This window comes from Halichoerus grypus, chromosome 13 (assembly GCF_964656455.1).
Source record: "Halichoerus grypus chromosome 13, mHalGry1.hap1.1, whole genome shotgun sequence".
Taxonomy (NCBI): Eukaryota; Metazoa; Chordata; class Mammalia; order Carnivora; family Phocidae; genus Halichoerus; species Halichoerus grypus.
This window is the reverse complement of record NC_135724.1, coordinates 39,968,232-39,986,521: the sequence shown is the minus strand read 5'-3', so window position 1 is coordinate 39,986,521 and position 18,290 is coordinate 39,968,232. Positions and strand designations below refer to the sequence as shown.

The 18,290-nt window shown below is 43.7% G+C and overlaps 1 protein-coding gene and 1 long non-coding RNA gene across 2 annotated transcripts; both read left to right on the top strand.

Moving 5' to 3' along the window:
• Positions 1–2,997: 2,997 nt before the first annotated feature.
• TTR (transthyretin) lies at positions 2,998–9,642 on the top strand. The gene is made up of 4 exons (XM_036096697.2): positions 2,998–3,137; positions 4,250–4,380; positions 6,208–6,343; positions 9,390–9,642. Exons 1-4 carry the CDS (start codon positions 3,069–3,071, stop codon positions 9,492–9,494), a joined length of 441 nt encoding a protein of 146 aa, XP_035952590.1. The 5' UTR covers positions 2,998–3,068; the 3' UTR covers positions 9,495–9,642.
• A 735-nt stretch (positions 9,643–10,377) lies between these two features.
• On the top strand, positions 10,378–13,280 carry LOC144379780 (uncharacterized). Its single transcript, XR_013443158.1, has 3 exons — positions 10,378–10,415; positions 11,887–12,036; positions 13,158–13,280. It is a non-coding gene; the product is annotated as an uncharacterized LOC144379780 (long non-coding RNA).
• The last annotated feature ends 5,010 nt before the right edge of the window (positions 13,281–18,290 follow it).

The following is an 18,290-nucleotide window of genomic DNA, read 5'->3' as shown; positions in this document are numbered from 1 at the left end:
AATAGAATCTTTTTAAAAAAACGTAAATATGTGAGGTGATGGATGTATGAATTAACTAGATGGTGGGAAATCCTTCCACATTGTGTGCATGTATCAAATCACCACAGCGTACACTTTAAATACCTTACAACTTGTCAAGTATATCTCCATAAAGCTGAAAAACAAATAAAATAAAATTTATACATGATAAAAGCATAAGGCGATGGATAATATATGGTGATTTTAGATCATTGTGACGAACAGGTCACAATGGGTAGTGTTATGATGAGGGGGGTGGTCGTAGTTACTACGGTACAAATGCTCTCAGGGTGCCCCCTTGGCAGTGGAGCCCCTTTGCCAAGGCAAATAAGGGTCTCAGTGTCCCGTGTTTTGGCCTGATCCCATCCGGGTCATGTGTCCCCATCAGAGCAACCCATTTGAAGAGAAACAGTGGCCAGTGGGAGTATGTCAGAGGGGGAAGTCCTGGGTGATAAGGGTTCCATAACTGTTTCTGAAGAGGAATCATTCAAAGAAGTGAGGATATCTGTTTGGGAAAACAAAAACAAAAAAACGAGCTGTCATTCACTATCCAAATGGCTGTTGGAAGACCAGCAATGGCTAACCCAAGTTGCCAAGAGGCCAGGTAGGAACATAGATGAGACAAACAAGGGCATGTGTAAGGAAAGAACCAAGCTCGAGCCTGATAGTACCACTAGAAGTATCACCTAGCCTTGGAATGGAGGGAGGCCGAGGGAGCTGTGATGTCTGAGAGGGAGAGCCCACTGTCATGTGTGAATGTGGGCCTAGAGCTGCCATCTTTCCTGATTTTTCAAGAGAAGCCAGAAACACAAATTTTTATGCAATATGTCTCAACTTTTAATTTTAGCAACTATTTCAGAATATTTAAAGAAACATTGCACAGCCCATCCATACCATGTCTTACGGGCGGCTGACAGCCTGGGACGGCCAGTTCACAGTGTCTGCAGGAGACAGTTCTAGGTTTCAACAGAACGTAGTGCTGAGATGGAAGATGGACTTGGGATATGAGAGAATTTTCAAATATGTTCATAGTCAGGAAACAGGCCCTCCATCTAAGTTCTGAGCAACAGAAACAAGTGAAGAGAAAATCGGATGACAATATTTAAGAGATGTTAGAGAAAGGGTCTTCTCCTTAGCAGAAATGTTGAACCAAATTGTTATAACTATCCTTGACCCCAGAGCAGTGGTTTACAGTTTACAAAGAGTTTTTATATCATCTCATATTAAAAGTTACTAGAAAGGTCCTTCGAAGTAAAATATTAGATATTTCCATTTTACAAATGCATAGCTGAGTATCTGAAGTATTAAATAACTCAGAGAAGGTCATCCTGGAAATGGGGCTGTAGAAGTAGGAATTGGATGATTCAGGTTTTCTATCTCCAAACTCAAAACTCTTTCCAGCACCACTTCAGAGTCAGACTCTAAGGCTCTAAAGATTCCATTTCTAGTTATGCTCCGAAACAGATTTGCTCATTGTTCCTTTCCTGTGATCACCCCACCCTCCCCAGGTCTTCTGCACATTTCCATATTCCTGAAATGCCTCCCTGTCCTTCCACTATTCCCTGAAAGCCGTTGTCCTTCATGATCACTTGTCACCTTTCTTTCAGCCTGAATTCTGTCAGCTATGGAAATGCTCTCCCAGCCCTCGCTGCTCCAAACTGGACCTATCCTTGACATGTATTTGTCCAAAATTGTCTATCTTCTGCATGTCTCTGTAAGGACGAACCTGTCCTAATGAATCAATGAACAAAGCCACAAACACATATATGTGCATTCATATACCCGAGTTGATACTTGATCAATGAATCATCGAAGAGTGATAATTTCTGGGTGTGTAAATTGGGAGGAGGAAGAGATTATGCTATTGACCATAACTTCTAGTTCTTACAGTCTTCTCTACTCCCTTCAAGAAATTTGATTGTGATTCTTTTTTTTAAATACGCTCTAAGCCCAACATAGGGCCCAAACTCACAACCCCAAGATCAAGAGTCGCATGCTTCACCGAGTCAGTCAGGTGCCCTGGATTATGATTCTTGAGATTTAAAAGCCAGCTGGGTAGCCTTGTTTCTACACATCAATGCAGGAGAAGCAGTGAGAATATCTGGTTCTCTGGGTGCCTGGGTGACGCAGTCAGTGAAGCAACTGACTCTTGGTTTCAGCTCAGGTCATGATCTGAAGGTCGTGAGATCGAGCCCAGTGTTGGACTCCTTGCTCAGTGCGGAGTCTACTTGAGATTCTCTCTCTCTCTCTCCCTTTGCCCCTTCCACTTATGCTGTTCTCTCTCTCTAAAATAAATAAATAAATAAGTATTTTTAAAAAAGAATATCTGGTTCTCTGTATTTCAGGCTTTTCAATGCCAGTTTGAAATATATCATTATTTCTTGGGTTGAGATGAACCTAGTCTGGGAAGAACACAAAAACCAGTGGAGAAATTGCTGAGTAAGCAAAGCTTCCAGATGACTTAGTTTGGCTAAAATGTAGGCTTTTTAAAATATAAACACTGCAAAGGGTTTTTCCTCTTGACTCCTGGACATATAACAAGGGCACTGGATGTTTTCTAATGCACTGTATTTAACCCCCTGAGGCCAAACATCATTCCGTGTGAAATAAATTATTACAACTTGCATCTAGCATCTAAAACGAAAGACAAAATGTATAGAAAGTGGAAAAAAAAAAAAAAAAAACATGCAGAGAAATCTGTAAGGGAGAGAAAAAAAAAAAAAAGTCCCAAGAATGTTGCTGCCTCCCGCCAAGCAGGGAGAAGAGTATGTTTGTTTGGTTTTGTGTGTTTTGTTTTGGTGATTTAGCTGGTCAGTGACCTGTTAAGCATAAGAATATTTCATAGAGCTAATGTTCCTACACTCTAATCTCTCTAGGCAAGGTTCATATTTGTGCGAGTTACTTATTCTCTCTTTGTTGACTAAGTCAATAATCAGAATCAGCAGGTTTGGAGTCAGTTGGCAGGGATCAGCAGCATGGCTTGGGAGAAGTGAGTATAAAAGCCCCAGGCGGAGGGCGGCCCCCACGCAGGCCCTCGCGCTCTCGGCAGGATGGCTTCTCATCACCTGCTCCTGCTTTGCCTCGCCGGACTGGTACTTGTGTCTAAGGCCGGCCCTGCGGTGAGTGTTTGATTCTGCCAAGTCCTTTTATGCAGACCCTTAGGTCCACTAGACGAAGTAGAAGTGACTTCTTTCAGCTCTGCCCGCCGCCTTTCGTCCCTGGGACAAGGGCACCCCGCATCGACTTTTAAATGTCATTGATTCAAACTTCAAAATGAGTCGAGTTCGGCAGAGCTCACTGACCCCGGGCTGGGACCCTGGGTGCGCCCCACTATTGCTTTGGTGCACTGGGGGTTACGGGGCCTGGTTCCTCCACTCAATGTCCTTCCAGATAGATGGTAGAAATAAAGACGTGATATTCACGAAGCGACCAATATCACGTTTTCAGAAATGCATCCTTTTATAAGGTTTATTTCCCTTCTGCTAATCAAAATGTCTTTATTGATTAATTTTTGAAAGGCTTGGCGGACAACATTCTAGTCAAATGCCAAATTCTTAAGTCCTCTAGAAGAATTAACTAATGCTATTAAATGGGTCATGAGATGGGCTGACGTGATTTTACGACTCGTAAGAGGGAATGACTACAGCAACAGCCGACTAAAGTGCTCTCGGGGAGACACTAACTCTTCGGGCCTGTGGCACATTACGTCTTTTCAGTAATTCCACTGCAATAGCGAGGCTTCACAAAGCAACTGTTCTCAGAGGGCCGATTTTCTCCCTCAAAACTCATTAGCCCCGTCCCCGGTCGATCGCAGCATGTCCGGAGGCAGAAGCCAGCCTTGCTTTGGGAGCAATCGGGTCCGGGCTACACTGAGAAGGGGAGCTCATTCCCTCTCAACACTTATATTGCTGGAAATGGAATTGGCGTGTACGTCTTGCCTTGTTCCAGATTTCGAACACCATCAAGGATAGATCCTTTCAGGGGCGCCTGGGGGGCTCAGTCGGTAAAGTGTCTGCCTTTGGCTCAGGTCATGATCCCAGGGCCCTGGGATCGAGCCCCGCATCGGGCTCCCTGCTCCGCAGGAAGCCTGCTTCTCCCTCTGCCTGCTGCTCCCCCTGCTCGTGCTCTCTCTCTTTCAAATAAATAAAGAAAATCTTAAAATAAGAAAAAGAATAGATTCTTTCACTCTTACCAGTTTTGTTGACCTCTCACTGGCCTTCTCTATGCCCAGGGCACTGGCGAATCCAAGTGCCCTCTGATGGTCAAGGTCCTAGACGCCGTCCGAGGCAGCCCTGCTGTCAACGTGGCCGTGAAAGTGTTCAAAAAGGCTGCTGACGAGAGCTGGGAGCCCTTCGCCTCCGGGTAAGCTGCCCAACAAGCCCAGACCCGGGACCTCGGTCTAGCTGCTCATTCTCCCGCCACTTGTTAGAGAGATTGCCTCACACCATTCACGGAAGAATCTTCGAGTAGATTGAGAATGCAGGTGGGGGTCAAGTAGGCCGTGGGAAGGATGCCCTCCTCTTGCTTTGCTTCACCGGGAGTGCCCAGAAGGGACAGGCCATAAAGGGAAAAGAAGGAGCCAGCAGTGATCCACTGCCTTCTCAGGTCACAGACCACTTTAAGAAGGTAAGGAAAACTATGTTCTCCATGCCCAGAAAAATCACACAACCACACACACACACACACACACACACACACACACACACCCATATGTATATACAATTTCAAGAGTATCACAGATTCCCCGGTGCCCTTGCAAAACACTCAAGCTGAGTGTCCTTGGCTTGGAATTTTAGGCAAGATGTACAATTTGTGTTACTTTATTAATGAAAGGAAAGGAATTGAGGGACAGCCCTGACAAGGCATGCGTCTAGTTTATCTGGATCCTCCAGAACCCAGTGCTTGTGTCTAAGCAGCACTCGTGGAACACCCACTCCGTGCCAGGCTGGAGGCTGGTGCACTCAGTAACAAAAGGACACAGACAAGAAAGATACATAAGCAAAGCACAGCCACGGACCGATCACCCAACGTCAGGTACGACAGTGACTTTTCACCTCCCTCGAGCACTGCACAATTTTCATAGTGTTTACCCACCTCCCTTAGCAAGAATTTCAAAGAAAATGCGCATTCGTAAACCTAAACCAACTCACTGAACGAATGAGCAGCCAAGAAACCCTCAGCACCAAACGATACTGCTAAGTGCTTCTGTCTCCACGACGGAAAATTTCTGTGGGTTTTAACTGAATCCCAAGAACCGCACTGGGATTCGTCACCCATCACCGGGAAGACCGTTTTCGTTGGTGTGGTTTCAATTGAGTTTTTATTTGTGAATTCATTTATGTTTATCTAAAATGCCAAGCACAATGTGGAAAGTACTTAAGAGAATATTCTCAGCAAGAGATAGAATGAGCACCAAACATATTCAGATGTTCATGTGAATCTTTTTTTCTTCTGACAAGATAAATAAAAAAAAATAAAATATTTTCTTCTTAGAAAAGAAGAAAGGTGGAAAGGCAATGATCAGAGTTAGTAAAGACAATTTCCATTTTTATCTGTCAGTTTTTGAGGTCTAATGGAGGGCAATTTCTAACTCTAGCAATGGAGCTGGTACCTCTACAGAAACAGAAGTTGCCTCGTTATTTTTTTAAAAGGAGTTGCCTTGTATTTGTTGTTAGCAAAGGGTGACCAAAGAGATTAAATATATAAATAATTTCAGGTACAGGTGCCTTATTATACTTTGGGGTTCCCCCTGTGTGTTCAAGTGATACGGACTCTGAAAGACACCCTCACGCCAGGAGGGAAAGGGGTAAGACCCCGGTGTGATGGGGACCACAGAGTCCAAGAGGCCCACGGCCAAGTCCAAGGGGGAGTTACGAACCTTCACCCAAACACCAACCCTGAATTGAAATGACCCTTTTTGAGCTGAAACATACCTATACCTTCTGTTCTCCTAAGAAAAATCTAGAATAAGCTTTTTGAAATCTTTCTGACAAATTTCCTGTCAATTTCAGTTACTAGAATTTCACCTTCCCTTCCTTCTCCTTTTCCTGAATATGTATATTTATATAAATGTATTTCCCCCCACATACACACACTGCACATGTGTAGTGTGTGTGTGTGTGTGGTATCACCTTGCCATGGTATTCATTCCCCTAATGTCTAACTTAACCTGTAACTTTTACCTTCTAGGAAAACCAGTGAATTTGGAGAGCTCCATGGGCTCACAACTGCTGAGAAGTTTGTAGAAGGGGTATACAAGGTGGAATTAGACACCAAGTCGTACTGGAAGTCACTCGGCATTTCCCCGTTCCACGAATATGCAGAGGTGAGAGCGTAGAGACACTCGAGTTGCTTTTTAGTATCTTCTTTGTTTTGTTGCTGTCGTCGATCCCAGGCAATGCCCAGTCTGCAGTCACATGCCATGGAAATGTCGTAAGGAAAGCACCGAACTGGCACAGATTCCCTTTCCTATTTCTACAGCCAGAAAGCTATAGAACTCTGAAAAGCAAAGTTTATTTCTAAGTTTGGTGGAAACTCATTTAGTAACATGACCTGAATTGACATGAGGCTCCTAATTATCTTCTTTAGTTCCCCTGACTAGGAATATTTGCTTGCCGAAGAACTGTTAATATGTTGGATGACTAGCAGCCCTCCAGACCCTACCTAGGCTGCTCTGTAATGAAACATAGATGCGCCATTTTACTTCTCTAAAATCTGAAGGAAAAAAAAAAGAACAAAACAAAAAAACACTTCATTCCAAAACACATCTGGCTCCCAGAGGTCTGGAGAAGTGTTTTGGGGTAATGTATATACAGACAGCAAATTCAAGATAATAACAGCAACACAAGAGATAACATGGGTCGAGCATACACCACGTGCCAGACTGCTGTCTTTTCTATATTTAACCTACTCAGTCCTCCTCCACAGCCCATTGGAGTTGTTATTATTATCCTCATTTTACAGAGGAAGAACTTGAGGCACCGGGCAGTGAAATAACTCGCCCAAAGTCTAGTAAAGGGATGAGCAGAAATAATGACCAACAGGGCCCAGGCTGGGCTTAGCCTCAGGGGTACCTCAGCTTTCTTCCTGTAAGAAGTCAGGCTAAAAACAATAATAATAAAGCCACCTTTGTAACCCTTGGTTCACACTCTAAGTTTTGCTTATGAGGTAGTAGGAACCTCCAAGTGATCCACAGGCCCTATCTTGGGGCCTCCTCCTTCTCTGTAATTCCTTAAGTCATTTAAAACAGATGGCTGTCATGGAAAGAGAATCCAGAACTCTGGTCAGAGTTAAAGATCAAATAATCGCATCAAAAATAGTTCAGCGTGAAAGGGAAGCATCCTCTCTGCTTCAATTGACATCAGATGGTTCTTTGGGGCAATGGTGTTGCCAGGAAAACCATAAGGGCCTGACTTCTGGGGCTCCCCATCTACCAAGAAGCTTGCCTTTGGCTGCTCCTCCTAAGTGGGGCAGCAAGACAAAGAGCCTAGTTTAGATGGTACAGGGTTTAGAGGTGCCCACCACAAAACATTCTCCCCTAGACTCTCAGCCTCTACCCTAGAACACAGGATCAGGCCCTTTGGAACCCTTGTCTGCCCTGGGCTCAGCCTAATGAGAAGATTCACGGCCATAGTGTCCACGATGCGTTGCTCCTAGTCATTAGATGTTAGCTTCCTTGTCTGTTACACTTTCTAAGTGTTCATTCAGCCAACATTTGGAAAATAAAAGCCTTCTATGTGTCCAACACTCTGCTAAATGCTAGCAATTCATAAGTGAAAACACACGCCTGCTCTGGGGGTGGAAGGAGAGGGACTGATGTCAGGCATACTAGGTAGGACCATCAGCCCAATGGATACGGGGAGTGAGAGAGAGCAGGTAGGCAAGCGCGAGTCCCGGGGCCTCCCCTCGGTGGTTGGTGCTGACGGGTTCAGCCATGAGTCCCTCCCCTGCCAACCTCTTCTGACCAAGACCCCCAGACAAATGCTGTTCTTCCGCATCAGCCACCTCCTCCCTCGCCCGGGGCCCCAGGTGGCCCTGTTACACTCACAGAGAGAGTTAGGAAATGGCCTGTGGAACTAGGAGTCCTCTTCACTTCATGGGATTTTGAGCACCGATTACGCCATTTACAGTTTTGAGGAAGAATCAAGGGGAGCTGGAGGCCAATGTCAGTGTTAGAGGGAAGAAGCTTTTCCTGGGTGATGCCAGACACTTGGCCTTTAAGGAATGCTTTTTCTCCTTCAGAGATTCTTAGGTGATTCTTACCTCCTCTTGCCCTCAATGCTATTTTTATTTTCAGTATGGTTCAATCAGATTTTTTTTTCTCCTGTCCCCAAACAACCAAGGCTTCCTTTTGCCATATTAGGAAAAAAAACACATTTACCCAGGATGTGTCCAAAGCTCAATCCAAGGCCTATATACAAAATAAGTAAAATTAAAAACCTCCTCACCATCCCCCATCTCTCTCCTGAACCAAATTCCTCCTACTTGTCTCACTCTGGCACCTAGACTATCGCAGGCCCTGAGCCTCAGAAGCTCTACTAAACCCGCCTGAAGTACATGACTAACTGGAACAACACTTTGGTCAATAATTTGTCCAATTAGGAAGCTCAAACGAGCTCCAACCCATGTGTCTATTTCAGAATTCCCACGTGACCTTCCACACTCTGCTATCGTAACTAGAACAAGATACTGCTTTTACTCCATATTTCATTGCTTGTTACACATACACACACATTCTTGTTCTTCGTGTTAGAAAATGCAAAGGAATAGAGGGAGAAAAACCTCTGGGTTTGGAGACAGAAGCCTTAACTTCTAACCTGGCTCCGTCCTGTATAAACTTGGGCCAAATACTAACTCAGAGGTCTGGATGACTTACCTCTAAAATGGGAAGAATATTCCTGCCAGCTCTACAATTCCAGGTCTCTGATGTGTGGTAAGAATTGCAGTCACTGATCTCCGGTCTTCAGGCCACCGAATGCCAGTTACTACCTCTCCACTTCCTTTTTCTACCAAGAAAATCGACAAGAGCATTTAGGCTCTCTGTGATTTCCCTCAGTCAGGCTAGCGCCACCCAGATTTTTAGTGTGAATTGGCAAAAACAAACAAAAATGAGAGAGAGACAGAGAGAGAGACAGAGAGAGACCTGATTATACAGGGCTGTAGGAAAGAAATCTTGTTCCAGGGGTTGCACCAGTCTCCCATGGAGTCTTACCAGCATATTTGGATTTTTGCCTTTTGTTCAATCTGTTCCAGAAAAAGAAACCATAAGATAAAATGAATTAACTTGGCACTGGACTTCCAGTAGTCTCCCTCTCGGTGACTCACATTTCTAGGCTCTGATAGAAACGGACCCTGTCTGTGCTCTCTCGTAGGTCGTGTTCACAGCAAACGACTCTGGCTTCCGCCACTACACCATTGCGGCCCTGCTCAGCCCCTATTCCTACTCCACCACAGCCCTCGTCAGCAACCCCAAATAATGAGGGACCCCTCCTTGGGTGGATCTGAAGGAGAAAGGACAGGATTTTGTGTAACCAGTAGTATTCCTTTTTTATTAAAGCAGTGTTTTCACTTTATAAGCTATGCTAGAAACTCGGGCAGAGACAATAAAACATTCCTATTAAAGCACTTCTCATTTCATTTGAACTCGCTTTTTTATTCCCGTGTTGTCCTCTCAAAAAAAAAAAAAAAAAATTGAATTTAAGAGAGAAGCAAAGGAACTCAAAAAAGTCTCTGGCTGAATTCTGGAGGGAAGTCCCAGTTCTCAATGTCTTTCAAGCTAAGCACGTAGTCGACATGGTCCGCAGCCATTAAAAACACACATTCTGAAAAGGAAAAAGCTTTCGTGTCCTCTAACCTTCGGTGAATAGCAAAAGACAAATTCTGAGGACCCACTTCTGTATTCTGTGCATTCCCTTTAAGTGCTTAAATGATCTTGAGGTCAGCGCCCAGCTGTGCAGGGCCAGACCTGCAGTGACTCAAGCTCTCCAATCCGGTTCTGACCAACGGCAGCCCACAGCCAACTGACTGGAAGATGTAATCAGAGAACCCTCACACCCCCAATTCACTTAGACTCATCCAAAATTCATGTACTGAGAAACCCTACATGCCAAGTGCTATTTTAGGTGCCCTGAACATAAAGAAAGAGATCTAGTGCCCGCATTTCAAGAGCTCACAGACTTTGGAGAAGATGACGATGTCAATGTGATTTCACCAAGGCTCGGGTACAAGGCTCAGCGAGGGGAGGAAAGAGGGCGTAGCAAACAGCCGGGAGAAGTCACACAAGGACACCGAATAAATTTCACTTCTGAATCTTGGCGGTTTACCAGCCAGGAAAGGGAGGGGTTATTCCAGGTCGAGAGAGCAGAGATTGCAAGGCCCAGACAAGGTGAAACAACGCGGTAAGTGGAGGGAATAGATGGAGGTTGAGGATGTTGACGGGTAGGAGGTAGTAAGGTGGGCGAGGTTGTGCTGTCATAATAACAATCTCAATCTCCGGGACTTCACAAAACCACAGTTTATTTCTCACTCACACCAAGTCCGATGAGGGAATTCTTCATCTGCTGACCTCCAGGGTGGTTTTCCTCCAAATGGTGACTCAGGGCCCAGGTTTGCTTATCTTGTGGCTTCAAGGGACACCCAGTCGGTAGACTGGAGGAAGAGAGAAAGTATGGTCTTCATCCCCCCATGTTGCAGTGACACACAGGATTCTCACTGTCATTTCCCTGGCCAGAATTTGTCACATGGTCTCACTTAGACACACCGAGCGATCTAGTTCCTGGCTGGGAGTCATTTCCCAGAATGACCACATTCTGGAGAAAAGCACTAATCTGTGTTGGTCAAGATCCATCTCTGCCACAGTAAGGTTAGGACCAGAGGGAAAGGAGACTGGAGCGAAAGCAGGCTCTAGATGCCACCTGCTAGAGCTGCAAATTCATCCAGACAATATGGATCCAAGCTGGGAAACTTGTCACCAGGTGTCCCCCATGTGGCTGGGGCAGAGATAGTTACTTCTGGGGCACAATCTCCAACCAGGGTTCCCCAGGACAACCTGGGTCTGACCCAAGGTTTAGGCCTAAACATCCCTAAGCAGCCATTCTGTTTTCCACCAAATTCAAATCTAAAATCTTGCCGTGCTCTAGCTGGCTGGGTAGAAGGAGGAAGAAATTTAAAGAAAGTGGATTGTAGGCTTGGACTTTTTAACATGCATTCATTAAGCTTTACCCCAAATCCATGTGGTAAAATCAATGCCCCTAATTCTGTTAATGAGATTAGCAAGTCCTTTTTCTATGTATATTAGGCTAATCCACATCAAATTGCCATTTTTATAGATTAAACGGTCAAATATTGGCAATTTTGTAAGATTCAATCTAATACTTAAAATGATTGTATTGGTCACTGACCTGCCTGTTAATAAAATGCTACATTTCAATTTGGCCACTGTTAAATAGCTATGGATTTTTATAGCCCAAGCAGATTGAAAATATGAATCTGTCATATATATATCTCTGAATTGAATTTAACTTTTTAATGTTCCTGCCTCATTTCTTCTTGGCATCAACAAATTGAATCTTGCCCAATGAAATCAACTCAATTTGACTTCCAGTTTAACATTCAGCCTTCTTCCTTTCTGAATGTCATCTATCTTCCAGAAGCTATGTAGCATCTTGGCATAAAACGGAGTGTGTTGTCTGGTCCCTGAGGGTCCTCTGTCCCAGCTGCATCCACTGAAATAATACTTTCTTCCTCTGCTCTTTGTTATGTGTTAGTATCTTTCACGGCCACAGTTATGGGTTGAATTGTGCCCCCTTAAAAAGATATGTTGAAGTCCTAACACCCAGGCCCTGTGAATGTGACCTTATTTGGAAATAGAGTACAGAGGCAGAGAATGGAGTGACGACCAGCCATAAGCCAAGGACACCAAGGATTGATTGCCATCGACAGAAGTCTTCTCCCCTACAAGTTTCGGAAGAAGTGTGGCCCAGCTGACACCTTGATTTCGGACTTCTGACCTCCAGAACTGTGAGACAACAAATTCCTGTTATTTTAAGCCACTCACTTTACATCCCTGGGAAACTAATATAGCCTCTTATGTATGGTATTCTTCCAAATTTTATCCTGGGTTTGTAATCAGTGAACTATGTCATTCTGAAAGTCAAAATTTACACTTAATATTTCTTTAGATTTTTTTTTTCCTTAGTGATGCTGAACATATTGTCTTGTGCTCATTGGCCATTCAAACCTCTTGTGAACTGCATGTCCACATCATTTACCATATTATGCAGGGGGTCTGTTTAGTCAGTATTGATTTATAAAAGCACTGTATATTTGAAAGATATTACAAGTTGTATTTGAAAAGTAGTGTGACAGACAGAGGAATAGTTATCTAAGTTGTAGAAAACCACATCAGCTGAGATACCCTGATGGAAGTGGGTGTGATAATTGCAAAGAGGAGGGTGGGAACTGGGTCGTCACAAGCAGAGAGATGAAGAATCATGGGGGATCATTGGGTGGCTAAGTTCAAGTTATAGAATCACTGAATGCTAGGTTTTAGAAGTCTTTTTGGGACAAGAAAGCTGAGCTACAGAAGGTTAAGTAATTTGCCCAAAGCCATGCAGAGAGCTTTGGAAAGCCCTGAAAGGCAGAGAGAGAGATTTGTCACAGTAGTCCGTGGGTTCCTGATTAATTCCAACCGTGAGGAGCTGCTCACCCAAACCCTTGAAATAGCAGTGAATGCTAATAAGAAAATCCTGCCAAAATCCACATTAGCAATAATATGTGCTTCTAACATATCAACCTTGGTGGACTCCCATCAGCCCTACTCTCTTTCCCATAAAAATACCCAAGAGATAAGAGTATCTTAATTAATTCCACTCATGGCCTTTCGCACTCATCAGAAACACACACATCTCTTACTTCCCTAAAACTAAAAGGATCTTCATCATGTTGTATCAGTTTCCCAATAACCTCAGAAATAAGGATGTGGCCAAAGATAGGATGGGTAAAGTAGAGGAGGAGCACCATGATGATTAACTTTATGTGTCAACTTGGTTAGGCTACGATACCCAGTTTTTGGTCAAACACCATTCTAGATGTTGCTGTGAAGGTATTCTTTGACATAATTAACATTTTTTTCCCTCCAGCTTCATTGGGATATAATCGACATATAACATCATATAAGTTTCGGGCGCCTGGGTGGCTCAGTCGTTGGGCGTCCGCCTTCCGCTCAGGTCATGATCCCAGGATCCTGGGATCGAGTTCCGCATCGGGCTCCCTGCTCGGCGGGAAGCCTGCTTCTCCCTCCCCCATTCCCCCTGCTTGTGTTCCCTCTCTCGCTGTGTCTCTCTCTGTCAAATAAATAAATAAAATCTTTTAAAAAAAAATCATATAAGTTTAAATGTAAAACATGAGGATTGATAAACATAGATCCTGCAAAAAGATTACCACCAGGAGGTTAGTTAACACATTCCTCACTTCACATGGTGACCTCTTGTGTGCACGTGTGTGATGAGAACTTTTAAGATGTACTCTCTTAACGACTTTCAAGTATATGATACAGTATTGTTAACTCTAGTTACCATGCTGTACATTACACCCCCAGAACTTACTCATCTCATAACGGGAAGTTTGTACCCTATGACTACCTTAGACATGATTAACATTTAACTCAGTGGATTTTGAGCAAAGCAGATAGTCCTCCATAATGTGGGTGGGCCTCATCCAATCAGTTGATGGTCTTAAAAATAGGCCCCTAGAGAAAGAAGGAATTCTGCCTGCAGACTGCCTTTAGACTCAAGATGGTAACATCAACTCTTCCCTGGACCTCTAGCCTGCTGGCCTGCCTTGCAAATTTCAGACTTGCCAGCTCCCACAATCACGTGAGCCAATTCCTTAAAGTGAATCGTTTTCTCTCTAGATATATATGTATATTTAAATGTAAATATAATGGAATTTTATATTAAATATAAATGTGTTAAATTTATATTTATACTTATTTATATTTCTCTGGAGAACCCTGACTAATATAGGGACTATACCACCATCCATCTTTTGAAAAGCCTGTGTATGGTAATAAGGAGGCCTTGTAGGGTCTGGACCAGGGGGATGACATGAAAAAAGTTGATGTGTGTGAATGGGTGGAGGGTAAATGTAAACAACAGTGTCATTTAAAGGCAAGGTATTCATTCTCATAAAATGTACCCACCCTTTTTAAAAATAGAAAAAAATACTGCTATGCTCTCCACATAAAGCATATTCAAATGAACATAATTTGAATGAGACGTTTATGTGCAACAATCTATTTCAAGATTACCTCTATTTAAAGACTTCCCTGGGCCATGTATCATACCTTCAGGGAACCAGAGATTACCATTAAAATCAATGAGATGTCCTGAGCCTTTGAAGCCAGACTTCACAGGTAAAAATTATTAATCTGGTCCCATATAGATGAATTGATTAGTACATTTCCACCCCCCATTTAACCTTTCTGATGTGTCAGGATGCTACACTGCTAAAACCAGGAGACTCTTCTCTAGGGTAAGACCAGCCACTCGGCACTTTGAGGGGCATAGGAGAAAAGGCATACTTTTCCAGCGGTTTCCAATATAAACCGAGAAGAGAAACGGAATATTCACTGCGCTCCCTCAACGCGTGTTTGTGTCTCTCGGCATCCTCTCCTCCTCGGGGCCCAGGGCCGTGCTCTGCAACATGAGGACACGGTTGAGGATTGATGCAGCCTGAGGACAAGAAGGGAAGGATCAGAGAAGAGATAACGAATGAATGGGTTCGTATAACTTCCCACAGTGGGAAGGCGAGAGCTGTGGACATGAGCCCAGTGAGGTTAATATCGCTGGAGAACAAAGACCAGAGCAGGGAGGCCAGCCTGACGGACAACAGCTGGCGTGCGAGGCTCCTTCCGTGCCACCCCAAGTAATCTTCAGTGCAAACAAGCACAGAGGACTTGTTCATCTCATCCCAATGCCGGGTGTTAAGCAGAGAAGTGGCATGATTAAATTGGAATGCCAGATTATTGTTTCTCATTTAAGAAAAAAAAGTCTATGCCCTATTGTGTGTGTGTGTGTGTTTGTGTGTGTGTGTGTTTAATTCTAGTATAGTTAACATAAAGTGTTACGTGAGTTTCAGGTGTACAACATAGTGATTCAACACTTCCGTAACTGAGCTCAGTGCTCCTCATGGTAAGTGTACTCTTCATCCCCGTCCCCTGTTTCACCCATCCCCCGCCCCCCTCCCCTCTGCTAACCATCTGCTTGTTCTCTATAGTTAAGAGTCTGTTTGGTTTTTTTGTAAAGGTTTTATTTATTTATGAAAGAGAGAGAAAGCACGAGCTGGGGGCGGGGGGGATGCAGAGGGAGAAGCACCGCTGAGCAGGGAGTCCGATGCTGGGGCTTGATCCCAGGACACTGAGATCATGACCTGAGCCATCCAGGCATCTAAGAGTCTATTTTTTTATTTGTCTCTTTTTTTGTTTGTTTTTGTTTCTTAAATTCCACATATGATTAAAATCATATGGTATTTGTCTTTCTCTGACTCACTTATTTCACTTAGCATTATCGCCTCTAGGTCCATCTATGTTGTTGCAAATGGCAAGATTTCATTCTTCTTTATGGCTGAATAATATTCCATTTGTGACTTTTGTGTGTGTGTGTGTGTGTGTGTGTGTGTGTGTGTACCATTTTTTCTTTATCTATTCATCTATCAGTGGACCATAATTTGACTATTGTAAATAAAGCTGCAATAAACATAGGGGTGTATATATCTTTTCAAATTAGTGTTTTCATATTCATTGGGTAAATACCCAGTAATGGAATTACTGAATCATGTGGTAGTTCTATTTGTAATTTTTTGAGGAACCTCCATACTGTTTTCCACAGTGGCTGCACCAGTTTGCATTCCCATCTACAGTGCATGAGGGTTCCTTTTTGTCCACATCCTTGCCAACACTTGTTGGTTTCTTGTGTTTTTGATTTCAGTCAGTGTGACAAGTGTGAGGTGATATCTCATTGTGGTTTTGATTTGCATTTCCCTGAGGATGAGTGATGTTGAGCATCTTTTCATGGGTCTCTTTGCCATCTGGATGTCTTCTTTGGAGAAATGTCTGTTCATGTCTTCTGCCCATTTTTCAATTACATTATTTGGGGTTTTTTGAGTTGTATAAGTTCTTTATATATTTTAGATAATAACCCTTTATCAGATATGTCATTTGTAAATATCCTCTCCCATTCTATAGGTTGTCTTTTAGTTTTGTTGATTGTTTCCTCTGCTGTGCAGGAACTTTTTATTTTGATGTAGTCTCAATAGTTTATTTTTGCTTTTGTTTTCCTTGCCTCAGGAGACATACCTAGAAAAACGTCGTTATGTATGCCCTGTTGTTTTAACTTCTCATTTTGAATTAATTTTCGCCTCAGAGAAGAAAAGTTGGAAAAATAGTATATAGAGCTCCTTACCCAAATTCTAATGCTAACGTCATACATGATCATAGTACAATTATCAAAACTGGGAAAACAACACGGATATAAGGTTTGCTAGTGGCATCCGACCTGTAACAGTTTCTCGGTCTTTTCTGGCTGTATTAGATTCCTGGGGCTGCTGTAAAGTACCATAAACCAGGCGGCTTAAAACAACAGAAATTTATTGTCTCGCAGTTCTGGGGCTGAGAAGTCCAAAATCAAGACATTGGCAGGGCCCTGTGCCTTCTGAAATCTGAAGGATAGGATCCTTCCTTGCCTCCCCTCTAGCTTCTGGTGACTTGCTAGTAATCTTTGGGGTCCTTGGCTTGCAGCGGTGTGTCTCCAGTCTCTGCCTCCTGCCCAAATCCACCAGGAGCACTTTGATGTAGTTGAACCCCTTGTGTTTATTACTCCTTCTAGCCAGAGAGAACACGCACCATGGGGAACCATAGAGTGTCTCACTGAGAGTGTTGGAAAGAACTAGTATAGGATTTGGGCTTTAATTGGATGAGTTGAGAAAGAGTCTAAGGAAGTAGGACTTCATCGAGATTGGACGCTGTCTGAAAGTGAGGGCAATTCTATGGGTCACAGAGGTTTATCTGTAGGGAGGGCAGAGCAGAGAAGAGGAAGAACTGTAATTGGTAATAAAGCAGAAGCAGTGACTCCTTTCAATAGAGGGGAGGTTTGGTGCTTTGTGGGTTTCACGGTGATTTTGGTTTTTGTCTTTGTCATGGTCTCAGAGCGACCTTGATGATGCTGATGCTCTGTGATATTGTCATGGCCAACGGACCACTGCCCTGTGGTGAGCCCCAGACTAGCTTGTGATAACACTGAGGCCAGTTCCTCCACGCGTGAGCTGCTTCCCCACCCCTCCCCCCGCTTTACCTCCATGTCTATAGAGGTATTTAGAATAGAAAATCAGCAGGTAGCAATGCTGGCTTCGTTGTGGGAATGGGGAGAATTAGAGGAGTCTGTGACTTCTCGGGCACCCATCAATGGCTAGCAGATTGAGTGGATGAGCCAGCAACCAAGCTCAGGAATATGGGCAGAAGAGCAGATTCGTAGGCAGAGATGGTGAGTTCAATTTCAACCATGCTGAGCCTCAAGTAACCAAGCCACTTTTTAATCTCATACCTTGGGAGTTGGCATTGTGCGCACACATATAAGCAGAAAACAAAAATTGCCAATATTAAAATAACTCCAGAAACATTCAGATAGCACCTGTCCAACAGGGACATTTAGGGTATTTATGCCTTAAACTACATTTTGTCTGCAGAGACAGCGCTTCCTAGGAATTCTGTACCTCATCCAAACCGTCATTCTTTTTTAAATTTTATTTTATTTTGTTACGTTAATCACCATACATTACATCATTAGTTTTTGATGTAGTGTTCCATGATTCATTGTTTGCGTATAACCCCCAGTGCTCCATGCAGAACGTGCCCTCCTTAATACCCATCACCAGGCTAACCCATCTCCCCACTCCCCTCCCCTCTAGAACACACAGTCTGTTTAAAACCCTCAGTTTTTACAGCCATTCCTTCCTTCTACTTCCCAGTTTGTAGAACACACCCCTCCCTTAGCCCCATTCCTTCTTACTGCCTCTCAAAATGGAAATAAGCTCCCCATCAATTCCATTTCCCAGCTTCCCATTCACTGTGGGTTAGAACGGCCCCAGTTAATTTAAAGCCAAGGCAGATGGCAATTCATCTTTGGCAATCAGTGCAAATGCTGAAGGTCTGTTCTGGAACCGCCTGCAGCTAGCAGGGGAGAGGGGCTCCATGCAGCCTGCTTACATAAACGCCGGAC